Source organism: Sus scrofa, chromosome X, assembly GCF_054392235.1.
Source record: "Sus scrofa isolate SSC_HxYL_T2T_F1_AM1 chromosome X, Sscrofa_HxYL_maternal_Yorkshire_Landrace_v2.0, whole genome shotgun sequence".
NCBI lineage: Eukaryota > Metazoa > Chordata > Mammalia > Artiodactyla > Suidae > Sus > Sus scrofa.
Genome location: NC_139401.1, coordinates 135504525 through 135518091, shown reverse-complemented (window position 1 = coordinate 135518091; position 13567 = coordinate 135504525). Strand labels below are relative to the sequence as shown.

The 13567-nt window shown below is 53.4% G+C and overlaps 2 protein-coding genes across 2 annotated transcripts in view; one reads left to right on the top strand and one right to left on the bottom strand.

The window, feature by feature from the left end:
* The window catches only part of F8 (coagulation factor VIII), an 85634-nt gene that overhangs the window by 57127 nt on the left and 14940 nt on the right, over positions 1-13567 (top strand). The window contains 7 exon segments of the mRNA NM_214167.3: positions 248-460; positions 644-872; positions 1037-1219; positions 2015-2131; positions 2541-2612; positions 3597-3682; positions 5697-5852. Of these exon segments, the coding sequence (NP_999332.3) occupies positions 248-460; positions 644-872; positions 1037-1219; positions 2015-2131; positions 2541-2612; positions 3597-3682; positions 5697-5852 (1056 nt within the window).
* F8A1 (coagulation factor VIII associated 1) lies at positions 11049-12788 on the bottom strand. Its single transcript, XM_003135522.7, has one exon. The coding sequence runs from the start codon at positions 12766-12768 to the stop codon at positions 11608-11610; it is 1161 nt and encodes a 386-aa protein (XP_003135570.1). The 5' UTR covers positions 12769-12788; the 3' UTR covers positions 11049-11607.

Here is a 13567-nt window from a genome sequence, read left to right as displayed (position 1 = left end):
TTGCTGTGGCTCTGGTGTAGGCCGGCGGCTGCAGCTTCGATTCAACCCCTAGCCTGAGAATCTCCATGTGCCTCGGGTGTGGCTGTAAAAAAGCAAAAAAAAAAAAAAAAAACAACAACAACAAAAAAGAAAAAACCTGGATAAAACCCCCCAAATAGGCATTGCTATTGGGGACATAAACCCCAACCTAAGAACTTTACAAGATCCTAAAACACAGTCCTTGCTTTTTTCCCTTCTTGCTCTACAGGTAACTTTCAAAAACCAGGCGTCTCGTCCCTATTCCTTCTACTCGAGCCTTATTTCTTATCCGGATGATCAGGAGCAAGGGGCAGAACCTCGACACAACTTCGTCCAGCCAAATGAAACCAGAACTTACTTTTGGAAAGTGCAGCATCACATGGCACCCACAGAAGACGAGTTTGACTGCAAAGCCTGGGCCTACTTTTCTGATGTTGACCTGGTGAGCGGGTCCACAGTGTCCTGGTCTGTGTGTTGTCTGCTGCATAATGGGCAGCTTTAAGCAGGGGAGGTGCCATCGTCTTTAGAAACGGGGCTCAGGAGTCCACCAAGGAGGAGGAAGCACGCCGTGGGGAGATGGGGAGTGGGTCGGAGGACTTGTGCTCATGGGAGGGCTGTCTTTCAGGAAAAAGATGTGCACTCAGGCTTGATCGGCCCCCTTCTGATCTGCCGCGCCAACACCCTGAACGCTGCTCACGGTAGACAAGTGACCGTGCAAGAATTTGCTCTGTTTTTCACTATTTTTGATGAGACGAAGAGCTGGTACTTCACTGAAAATGTGGAAAGGAACTGCCGGGCCCCCTGCCACCTGCAGATGGAGGACCCCACTCTGAAAGAAAACTATCGCTTCCATGGTAATACATCCCACAGGCGAAGCGCAGTCCCTGTGCCCCGGGAGGGGTGGGCCTCGAGCCCATGCAGCACCGTTGACCCCAGGGATGAATGTTTTTGACTGGAGCGGAGGGAAGGAAACTTCTACCGTAGATTTTAACAGCTTCCTCTGGTTGTCTTTCTGCAGCAATCAATGGCTATGTGATGGATACACTCCCTGGCTTAGTAATGGCTCAGAATCAAAGGATCCGATGGTATCTGCTCAGCATGGGCAGCAATGAAAATATCCATTCGATTCATTTTAGCGGACACGTGTTCAGTGTACGGAAAAAGGAGGAGTATAAAATGGCCGTGTACAATCTCTATCCGGGTACGAGCTGCCTGGTGCTGGTCGCGAACGCACCTCCCGGGTCCGGGCACTGGCGCAGAGCCAGCGAGCAGAGCAGACAAAGTCCCTGCTCTCGCGCGGCGTACTTTTCCGAGTAGCTTCGCCTACAGAGAGCTCATCAGTAGATGAACTTGGTAATCACGGTCCCTGCTCATACAGGCGATGCGTGCTAGCATTCCAGCACACGTAACGTGTATAAAGTAAATGGAATACTTGAACAGTAAATGGATAATTGATGTCACAGGCTTTCCTGGGCAAAAGGGATTTTTTTCCCCACGTCCAGTCCCACATGGCACCAGTAGTTTCCCAAAGAGTGATTTGTGTGATGTCTGAAACCAGCGTCCTGGTTAAGCGCTGCTCACAGCGTTGACCAAAGTATCATTTCCTTCTAGTTCTCCACCGTCCCTTTAAAATAGGTTGAATGGTGGAAGGGAAGGGCCCCTGTTTCTGTGTAAAATTTCGGATAAGCCCAGTGATTTCTCTGCTTACTCTGAAGTAATAAACAGTCCTGCAGTCACTGTATGTCACAAGTATAGTTCAAGTCAAAATTTTGAACTTGGTTTAACGTCCGTCTCCTCCTCCAGCTTGAGGCTGAGCCAGGCGGGCAGCCTGCATTGAGCAAGGGAGGCCTGGTGGAGTCTGTGTCTCTATCTTGTGCTTATTCCTGTGCTTCTACCTGCACCTGGCACCGCGGTCTGCACTTGGCAGACATTTAAGTGTATCTTATGCTCAGTTTTGTGAAAAGAAATAATTTTTGTTCCTTTGGGTTTTGAGAAGGTGTCTTTGAGACAGTGGAAATGCTACCGTCCAAAGTTGGAATTTGGCGAATAGAATGCCTGATTGGCGAGCACCTGCAAGCTGGGATGAGCACGACTTTCCTGGTGTACAGCAAGGGTGAGTAGCTCGTGGTCATTACCAAACCCCAAATGAAGACTGCTGGTAGAAATCCTGAGTCCTCAGAAGAGGGCCGAGGTGCTCTGAGAGCTCCAAGAGCAAACCTTGAAACTTCATTTTGGTTCAGTTACCAAAGATAACTTACAGACATCACTTGGAAGAATCTCCCCCAAACAAGTGGGAGAACCACTGGTCTGCCTATATAGGGACCCTAGTTTCCTCAGCTGCAAAAGGTGAGTAGTTGTGGCACCGGCCTGTTGGAATGAGCTCAGGGAGATAGTACAATAAAAGCCTTAGCACAGTTCTTGGCATGGAGTAAACACTACAAACTATGAGCATTTGTTGGCGCTCTTCATGACTTGCATTTGCAAAGCTGTGTTTTCTGCACGTCTAACTATTATGATTTCAGAGTGTCAGGCTCCACTGGGAATGGCTTCTGGACGCATTAGAGATTTTCAGATCACAGCTTCAGGACAGTATGGTAAATACTAGTCTTTTCTCTCGAAGCTCTGGGCCCATCATGTCTTTTTTATTCTTTTGGAGAGATTCAGATAACCAGTCCATCTCCATGCTTCTGTTAATTCTACTCTAAACGTGCCTCTCCAGTCCCTTGCCTCTCCTCCATGTCCCATTGTGACCGGTGTCACTTCTCACCCAAGTAATGCCACGGCCTCCTCCGTGCCTGCAGCATTGCTTCATCTGGGTCCGTTCTCTTCACTGGAGCGAGCAGCCACAGTGTCCTCTGAACGGCGATACCCAAGCAAGAGTCCCCAGCATTGTTTTAGAGCGGGGGTCAGCAAAGTTCTGACTGGGTGCGGCCCTCAAGCTAAGAGTCATTTTTCCATTTTTCAGTGATTGAGAAAAAACAAAAGAAGAATAATATTACATGGTGTGAAAATTATATGAAATTCTAATTTCAGTGTCCATAAAGAAGCCACACCCATTTATTTACAATCACCTATGGCTGCTTTCATTCTGCAACAGCATTTAAATAGCTGCGACAGAGACAGATGACCTGCAAAGGTTAAATGATTTACTGTCTGGCCCTTTCCGTAGAAAAGTTTGCCCAACGCTGTTTTAGAGGGGGAAAAAATCCATTGGAGAAAGCGGCTTGAGCGTTAAATACCAAAACAGTGGTATTTTTCTCTGGGTGGAAGGATGATTTTTTTGTTTCTTTCATTTTTATATTGACTTATGTCTTACTTTTATTTTTATTTTCTAATTTTTCTCCAGTGAACACATTATTGAATAAAGAAATATTAATATCATTTGATGGTGCTGGTAACACCTTCCAGTATCAGCTAATTAGAGGTGCTAACATCAACACCTTAGAAAATAAAATGGGCAAGCATTGATACTGCTATGCTTTGTGCCTTTATCTTTTCCACAGCTAGGATTAACCTTTCTCCTAAGCGTGTAGGACCAGCCCAGCTAATCTAATCTCTCTCCCCTTTCTCGGGCAAAGGACAGTGGGCCCCAAAGCTGGCCAGACTTCATTATTCCGGATCAATCAATGCCTGGAGCACCAAGGATCCCCACTCCTGGATCAAGGTTAGAAAATGCATCACTTTCAATCCCATCGCACCTGCCTCTTGGAAGCTCAAAGCATTATCTCTCTCCTTTATACCAAAGGCACATTCACCAAACTGCAGGTAATAGATGAGGCAACAGCTGAAGCATAGAACAGCTTATGATTTGTGCCCAGACAGTCGGGGATGAAAGAGTCAGAGAACTGATCTGGTTTTAATCTTTTTTCCACTGGGATTCGAATGTCTGAATACTTTCCATGACACTGAGTCTACCTCTGTTTTGGCTGCCCCACTGCAGTGGAGTTCCTGGGCCAGGGGTCAGCTCCGAGCTGCAGCTGTGGCAACAGCGGATCCTTAACCCACTGTGCTGGCCGGGTGTCGAACCTGCGTCCCAGTGTGCCGGAGACACACCAATCCCATGGTGCCACAGTGGGAGCTCCTCCAACCCCTTCACTTCAACAGAAAACAAATGGCTCGATCCCCCACCCCACAGCCAAGAAAATGAATGTGTCTTCTTTAGAAAGTCTACACCACTGGGTAGGAAGAAACCCCTGCTGATGTTAGTCCAATCTGGTAAACAACCTGGAGCCAAAAACAGAAATGGTGTCCTCAGATTAACTCAGTTTCTTTTAAAATGACTCAGTCTTGGAGTTCCCATTGTGGCTGAGCAGGTTAAGAACCCCACTCGTGTCCACGAAGAGGAGGGTTCGATCCCTGGCCCTGCTCAGTAGGGCGGGTTAAGGATCTGGCGTTGCCGTGAGCTGTGGTGTAGGTCGCAGACACGGCTCAGATCTGGCGTGGCTGTGGCTGTGCCTGTGCCTGTGCCTGTGGCTGTGGCGGAGGCCAGCAGTTGCAACTCTGATTTGACCCCTCGCCCTCGCCTGGGAACTTCCATATGCCATCCATGCGGCTCCAAAAAGACAAAAAACAACATAAAACACCACACTCAGTCTGGCATCTTTCCACACTGCCCCGTGAAGCACAAAGGCAAACACGGGTGTCGTGTTACCTTTCCCAGTGGCCACACGAAGAAAAAGGAACATGTGAAATTCGTGTTAATGATACATTTTCTTTCACGCAACACATCGAAAAATACTGTCCTGTGCACACGTGGTCAGGCCTGAGGTACCCGTCTTACCACGTGCACCCTCTTCTCCGAGCACATCGGCTTCCTTCGCCCCCTTTTCAGTCGACCCAGGAAGTCCCCACGCCTTTCCCTCCTCTGCAAGACTGCCTCTGCCCTCCCGCTTTTGCTGAGGTTCAGGGATCGGGGAAGGAGCTTCCCGGTAAGCAGACACGATCTGAGCTGAATGTTCACGGATTCCCAAGTATTTTTTATTTGCGAGGCTCTGCCGAACCCCATGCTCTCCGCTTGTGCTTCTGTCAGCCTCACAGGTTGAGCTGTGCCACCGTGTAGGGAACATTCTAATCTGTTCGGCTGCCCTGCATCTGTTCTGTGGACTTCTTTTTTGTCACAGCTTCCCCGTTTCTATGTGAGGACAGTCTGATGAAACCAGTAGAGAGAGTGCCTTTTCCAAAGAACCCTGAGCGACACCGCCTGTTCAATTTCCGCTTCTTCGGTTTGGCCCTTGTTTCGGCTTGCCAAGCTTCTGCCTCCCAGTCTCACAGACTTCACTGACTGGATCAGTAAACTTTTCTATACTTTAGCAAGGTCATGATCAAAATACGCAAGTATACAGCGCTTCCTTACCGCGTACTTAAAGCACATCCAGCTAGTAAATCCTTCGCACAACCTTTAGCGGGAGATGTGCTTACCTTCTCCGTTTCAGATAAGGAAGTTGAAGCCAGAAAACTTAATGACTTGTCCCTTGTCACACAGCCAATAAGCAACTGAGCCAAAATTCAAATGCAGAGCGCTGGGCTCCAGTGCTGCCTTGAGGCTGATAACCACTCAGGACTTCCCGCCAGGGTACTGCCAGGCTGCCCCCGGCCAGGGTAGGGGCTCCTGAAACCCATAAAGCATGTAGAAGGCGCTGTAGAATGCATGTAGAATAAAGTGTTGTTTTAATTGGCAGGTGGATCTGTTGGCACCAATGATCATTCACGGCATCATGACCCAGGGTGCCCGTCAGAAGTTTTCCAGCCTCTACATCTCCCAGTTTATCATCATGTACAGTCTTGACGGGAGGAACTGGCAGAGTTACCGAGGGAATTCCACGGGCACCTTAATGGTATGTAACGAGCCCTTTCAAGAGAACAGGTGGATCTGTGCAAGAGCCTTTGACAGATCTCAGATATGACGCAAGCACTCCTCGCTTCCACAAATGCAACCCGCCCCACCCCAAAGAATATTCCACTCATGGGCAACAGAGCGCTAGCGCCGGGGCCTCACCGGTGATGGAAGTGAGGAGATGGCGCCCTGATGGGAGGAAGCGGCTCGGCCGCCTGGGATGGATGTTGGCGCCCACCCCGCCCGCAGTCTTGGGCCCCCGATGGGTGGCCACAAATCCGGCCAGCTCTTGCTTCGTTAATGCCTCTCTCCTCTCTTCTGTCTTGTTGCTCGTGTGGTGATTGTAGCCCCAGGCCCCTCATCTCACACTTTCGGCATCGTATCATCCGTCCACTGCCTAAAACCTGGCAGTGTCTCCGTCTTGTCTCCAGAATAAAGGTCTCCGTCCTTGGCTGGCCCGGGGCCAGCTGGCTTCTGTTTGCCCCTTTGGGTCCATCTTCCCACTTGTGTTCTGTGAGCCTGGCCTGTGCGGAGTGTGTCAGCAGCTGCCTCTCCTCAGGCCTTTGGTTGGTTTTCACCAAAAAGGACCATTGGCCAGAGATCCGAGGAAGGGAGGGTATTTATTCTCCCGGCCCCTCCTTGTAGAGGATTTGGCTGTGACTCTGCAGTTTAGCGCCATTTAAAAAACAAAGAAACTATTTTGTTTGGTTCTTGGATGCTGTGAGTCAGAACTTGGAACAGGGCACAGTGGGGATGGCTCGGCTCTCTGCTCCATCATATGTGGAGCCTCAGCTGGGACGATTTGGCAGCTGGGGGCTGGAATCCTCTGAAAGCATCTTTGCTTGCATGTCTGGAGGTTGGCGCTGACTGGCCTAGCTGGGACGGCCTGGGGCCGAGGCCCAGGCTGTTCATGGCTCCAGGCAGTCGGCCGCCTTGGGGGGGAGGAGTGGAAGGGGGGGTGTGTGCTCACCTTTGCCAGTGCCTTTGTTAAACCTTCATGGAAAATGACAGATCATCAAAATGCAGCGGGGTGTGACTCAGCAGGTTAAGAACCCGACTAGCATCCACTGAACACAGCCCCAGGCACCTGATAGGCTCTTCCTTCCCACTGAGACACAGATCAGAATAGATTTGCATTTGCAAAGTAGGAACAAGGGCAGCTCCTGTTGTGGCTCAGCAGAAAACGAATCTGACTAGCATCCGTGAGGATGCAGGCTTGATCCCTGGCCTCGCTCGGTGGGTTAAGGATCCGGCGTTGCCGTGAGCTATGGTGGCAGACATGGCTCAGATCCCGCGTTGCTGAGGCTGTGGTGCAGGCCGGGGGCTACAGCTCCAATTCGACCCCTGGCCTGGGAACCTCCATATGCTAGGGTTGCGGCTCTAAAAAGACAAAAAAAAGTAGGAATAAGAGTATTTACTTTTCATGCGTCAAGGCAGTGCCGGTCCCCTTGTTCCTTATCACAGACCCAAGGGAGCCCGAACATCTCGGCGTCCCGCAGAACACACCGCACTGGTGCACCGTGTGCAGACACCATGCCGACCGAACCTGGTAAACAGGAGCGAGCGGTGACTCTGAATGCCGTAGAGATCAATATACGCGCGCACCGACCCTTAAATAGCATAGCTGCATATTGTGTTGTCAGCTAAATGAGGAATGTACAACGTGAGAGTTGGGAGTTACATTTTATTCAGGGCCTTCCTGAGGCCCATAGCCCCAGGGGCCAGGCTCTCAGCGCCCAGGAGCTGCTCGGAAGGGTGGGGGGGAGGCTAGTTTACTAGGATTTTCTTGTTAAGGAATTCGTGCAGTCAGGCAGAAATCTTGGTAAAAGATTACTGCGGGTCACAGAGAAGAGACGTCTCAAGTTCGTGGTTGCAGTGCTTTTCCATGTACGGGAAGGTGCGAGAAGCAAGGTTCATGACAATTCTTCCCAAGATGCTTACGGACTACTAAGGGCCTGTTTGGCCCAGGCTCACAGCATCCTGCTGTCCCCCCAGCTTGCTGTCTGCGGCACACTGGCCTCATCCCGTCCCCTCCCTCCTCTGAAGCAGCGACTTTTTTCTGTTGAATGGGAATGGATCTTAAATTCCACTGTTTGATATAACGTTTACTGTTAGTTTCAAATATTTCTATCGCATTTGAAAAGTTTCTTGCTACTCTTGCTTTATTTGGAACGGCTGTAGCATTTCATCAAATGGTCTTTCAGCGTCTTTGGTATGATTCCCTTTCTCCTCTCTGCTATGGTCAAATTATACTTACGCTCAGTGGGGAGCCGACACATGTTCCACAGCTGGCTTTGGGGCAAAGTGGGGAGCACTTAGGGGACAAGCCTTTATTTGTAGCGCTAGTTCATTTCCACGATGTAAATACTTCCATCACACCTGCGGCTCCCCGGTGGCACAGTGGGTTGAGGATACAGCATTGTCACTGCTGTGCCTCTGGTTTCATCTGTGGTGTGGGTTCAATCCCTGGCCCAGGAACTGCTGCATGCCGTGTGTGTGGCCAAAAAAAGAATCAACTCTTGGCCTTAAAATCAAAGACATATTTGAAGGTTTGTTTTCTAATTCAGTAATTTCTGTTTAAAAATTTAAAAATGCTTTTCTACTCTCTTTTGGTTTCTTCTCTTTTTAGTCTCTTAGAATCTAGAGTTGAATGATTGATTATTTTCAGTCCTTCTTGTTCGGTGACAAAGATAAAATAATTAACTACCCTCATGGTGTTCATTCCTCGAAGAGTCACTGAGCAACTACCGAGTTCTTGATTCGAGTAAAGGGGCGCCGGCCGGAGCCCGCACATGTGCACCACGCCCTGCTTGGGTGCGGGCTGTGGGTTAAGCATGGGCTTCACATGTTTAAAGTTTCAAAAACAAACAGAGAACCTGATGTGCCAGAGATCATCTTTGACATGAAAAGACTGAAATAATTCCATCTTCTCCCTTATGGAACACTGGTGAGCTGGTGCTCTAGTCTAATGGCAGTGGCGACGCCTGGACAGTTGGATAGAACCAGAACCCTGCCATCCCAGAGCTCTGCTACTTTACAGGCTTTCGTCTTAGTCATCGTCCTCCAGCACCGTGGTTCTCAAGTGTTCTCTTATCTTTGTACTATTCACATACAACATATTTCTTCATTGGCAAAATTTTTTTTTTTTTTTTTTTTTTTTTGCTTTTTAGGGCAAGACCCACAGCATATGGAGGTTCCCAGGCCAGGGGTCAAATCCAAGCTACAGCCACCGGCCTACTCTACAGCCGCAGCAATGCAGGATCCGAGCCATGTCTGCGACCCACACCACAGCTCACGGCAACGCCGAATCCTTCACCCAAGAGCAAGGCCAGGGGTCGAACCCACAACCTCATGGTTCCCAGTCGGATTGTTTCCACTGCTGCACGACGGGAACTCCTCATTGGCAAGACTTCCCATAGCAGAAGTCCCTCACAAAGGGACTTCATGCCACTATTTTCAATATTTTATAGTATCTGAATGTTAATTTTGAATTGCCAGTGAACATTTCCATGATGCAGATCTTTCCATATGGTTTTCAAGTTAAAAAGAACACTGCCCATGTCATTTGAAAATATTTAGGAGTTCCCATCGTGGCTCAGTGGTTAACGAATCCGACTAAGAACATTGAGGTTGCGGGTTCGATCCCTGGCCTCGCTCCGTGGGTTAAGGATCTGGTGTTGCCATGAGCTGTGGTGTAGGTTGCAGACATGGCTCGGATCCCGTGTGGCTGTGGCTGTGGTGTAGGCTGGCGACTACAGCTCCGATTGGACCCCTAGCCTGGGAACCTCCATATGCCGCAGGAGCGGCCCTAGAAAAGGCAAAAAGACCAAAAAATTTTGAAAAATTAAAAATTAAAAAAAAATCTATCTATGGACATGTTAGAAATCAGTGTTAATTTTGACATAAATTGAAATATAGGAAGAGAATACTGTCAAAACCACTGAAATCTGCTATTGACCCAGCTCTCTGGGTACACGCTTTCTGAGAGAGCCATGAATGAGGCAATGGCAAACGGGAAACCACCTTCAGGGTTTTGAAGGTTCTCCTTGTAAACCCAATACCAGGCTTTCTGGTGATCCCTCCCCACCTCCTGAATGCAAGGAGTTTAGACCAGAGGTCTCAGCAGGCTTGTCCTTGAGCCCAAACCCAGATGCCATCACCAGTCACATTTCCTAATTCCGAAGCGTTCTTGTCACGGGACAGTGGGGCAGCCGGCCAGGCCCGCAGCCCAGGTTGAGCAGAGTGTGCCAGAAAAAGCAGAAGCACAAAGGAGCACCACCGTCACCACTTGGGCAGTAAGTCGGCCGAGACTCTTAAGGGCTCAGAAGGACCCTTCCTGGCAGCTAGGTGAGAGCACCGGCGCCGTGGCAGAATCTGTCTCAACGGGGCCTCTCGCCTGTTCCATCAGCCGGGGCTGCCACGGTGTGGAAGCACAGGTGGAGACTCCCCTGGAAGTCCCACCCGTGTGGGGACACGTAACCCAGGGAGACCACTCCCCACCTATTCCTCCTCCCCCACGAAGCGTGCAAATCCCAAATCTACTGTGTCCTTCAATCTCAGCCCTGAAGATGAGTGCTGCTTGCAACTTCAGCCTAAAGGAGGCATTCTCCCCAGGGCGAATGACTGAGAACGAGATTATATTCTGAAGCGTTCTCATTATCACCGAAGAAAACGAATTCGAGAAAACGGCTCCGGCGCTTCGCACGCAGCGCTTGGCCCAAAAAAGCCTGGGAAATTTCGTCTCTAAAAGCGGACCGCCGTCCCGCTTTGGGGGAACAAGGTCACGGTCTGGCCCATACAGGATCACACAGTCCCAAAGGCCATGCTGACGTTACGTGTGTGACTAAAGCGTTGCGGAAGGATCCGTGCTACCAGTAAAAGCCGGCATGTGGATCATTCGTACCTCTCAGAACCGAACAGGGACCTGAGAATGTGAAGGCACACCTGACACCTTTGCCCTGGCGCCCATCCCACCTCCACCCCGCTCTGCACGGAAGCATTTGCGTTGCATCTGAGTAAGGACCACGCGGCAAAGGATCTCTGTAGATTCCTGGCCCACATGCCAGGCACACTGCCAGTTTCAAAGGAACAAATGCATCTTGGCGCTAAAAGGGAACGACCTGTTTCTGCTTTCTGTCTCCTGACAGGTAGATAAGCGACTCCCGCTTTACAGTTGAAGTAAATCGAAAACCACAAGTTAGGAGTGCCAGCATGGCTTTATCGTGGATTCAGGGCACCAGTGACAGCAGCGTGGTACCGAATCAAATGATTCCCGCGAGATCGCCAAGTGATCGCATATGGGGCGCAGGAAAGAAGGGAGGAATTGCGGCCTGACACAGGCAGACGTCGAAATACGCTAAGGAATCAGAGTCCGCTGAAGTACTGAGCCAGAGCTGTGCAAACGAGTCCTCACTAAGAAACAGGGATGCGGGGGCCGGCGGGGGCGGGGGGGGGGTGGACACACAGATGGGTGAGAAGGGAAGACGGAAGCGACAGAAGGGACTGTCATTTTTATGTTGCAGTTTGGGGGGAAGAGAGCCGCGTTCTCTGCCCCATTCTATCACGGTGGTTTTGTCGGCCACTCTTACGGAAACAAGGTCCCTTTTCGTCAACTCAATTCCCGTGGTGGCCAGAGGAATAAGCAGCTGCACAGGCCGGAGCGCCGGGTCAACGTCTTTATTTCCCCCTAAACGCAGAGGCGGGTGCGTGCGGTTGGCTAACAGGGAACCAGTCCCTTGGTGGAGACTGGCGGCGCTTCAGATCCCCTGTCCCGAGGGCCAGATGGTTTCCTGCAGAACGAGGTGAAGGAGGTGGTTCTGCTCGGCACTCAACAGGGGCCACATCTCCACCTGCAGCGACTTGACCGCTTCCGTGTCCTTTTCGTGGGTGGCCATGACCAAGGACTGCAGCAGCAGGAAGAGCTCCTCGGGCAGCTGGCCACTGCTCTCCTGCCCGTGGCTGTCGAAGGCCTCCCAGGAGTACTTCTCCAGGGTGTGCGCGTGTTCCGGCAGGAGCTTGGCGGGCGGTGGCTGCAGGAGCAGCAGCAGCAGCACGCGCGACACCTCGCAGCGGACCAGCACGTCCGAGAAGGCGCCCAGCGCGGCGGGAGAGGGCGCGGCCGCAGAACCCGCGCTGGCGGGGGGCAGCGCCAGCGGCAGGGCGGCGGCCGCGCGGGACCCGGGCTGGAGCCCCGGCGGCCTCGGCTGGTGCTGCGGCTGCGACAGGGCCGCCGGCGGCGGCGGCGGCGGCGGCGGCGGCACCTGCACCGGGTGGCTGCCGTGCTCCCACGCCAGGCGCTGCATGCGCGTGAAGACCGCCAAGGCGCCGCTGTAGTCGCGCGCCAGCAGCTGGCAGGAGGCGGCGTCGCCGAGCGCCTGCAGGGCGGCCAGGGGCAGCTGGGGCAGCAGCAGCTGGGCGGCGCGCTGGAAGTGGCCGGCGGCGGCGGCCGGCTGGCCCAGGTCGCGCAGGGCGGCCGCCAGCTCCAGGCACAGGGCGGCGGCGGCGGCCGGCTGGCCCAGCTCCAGGTGCAGGCGCACGGCGGCGCCCAGGGCGCTGGCGGCGGCCTGCAGGGGCTCCCCGTAGGCGGCGGGGCAGGCCAGGCGCTGGCGCGCGTCGCGCTCCTGCCGCAGGAAGAGGCGCGCGGCCTCGGTGAGCGCCAGCGCCTCCCCGGGCCCGTGGAAGAGCGCCTGCTGGCAGCGCGCCACCGCCAGCTGGCACCAGGCCGCGTACGGCAGGCACTCCTGGGCGCGCAGCTCGCGGCCCAGCTGGCCGAACTGCTCGCCGGCCTCCGCCACGTTCGGCTTCCGCAGGAACCGCTTCTTCAGCTTGCTCGACACCTGGCGGTACCGGGCCAGGAAGTCCCCGGACTCGGGCCCCGGGCCCGCTCCGCCGCCCAGGCCGGCCGCGGACGCCGCCATGTTCGCCAGGCCAGCGCTTCCGGGCGCGCTGACGCAGCCGGGCGCACGGGCTCCGCGACGGCCTCGGGCTGCGACGTGCCCTGCGTCGAGCGCAGGTCCCCCCGCGCGCGGGGCGGGCTGGGCCGCCCCAGCCGCCCCAGCGTTCCTCGTCGCCCTGGTGATATGCAAAATAGCGACTTCGGAGCCCGGGCGGGAACTGGCTGCGGCGGCGTCTGCCAATCGGGACTCTTATTTAAAGTCCGGGCCTGGACGGGCGCTCGCTGTTGCTAGGTGACCGCTCGCTCACTCAGGTTGCTACGCAGGGCACCTCCTGGCATCTCCACGGGAAGGTGGCCCAAAACGAAACGCTTCTTTCTTTTTGAGGTGTACAGCACACGTGCGCTGGCATCCATAGGTTGCAAAATACTTACCGCGATGAATTTAGTTAATATCCATCACCTCGTGCAGCAGCAACTAATCTCGATCCCGCTGGACCCTCGTTGCGACTTGCCTAGTTCCTGACGGTGTCCCGCCCAACCCGCCCCCCATCCCGACCCAATCTTCCCGCCAAAGCCCCGGCCCCGCTGGAGTCCACGCCAGCCCCTCTGGGCAGCCACCCGTCCACCCCGCACCGCCGTCGTCGGTGGCCCTGGCACGTTCGCCCCATGACCACGCCCCGCACGGTCCTGAGCTGCGCCACGAGGAACCCGGTCCGTCTGGGGACGTCGCCTGGCTCTGCCTTGCTCAGGGCCAACCGAGGAGCTCGTCGTAGCCCAGCCTCACCCCAGACCCCACCCTGGCCAGCCTCACACCCAGGGCC

Bases quoted from the DNA above. Each gene is read 5' to 3' on its own strand.
- F8A1 (XM_003135522.7), bottom strand. From the start codon at position 12,768: ATGGCGGCGTCCGCGGCCGGCCTGGGCGGCGGAGCGGGCCCGGGGCCC.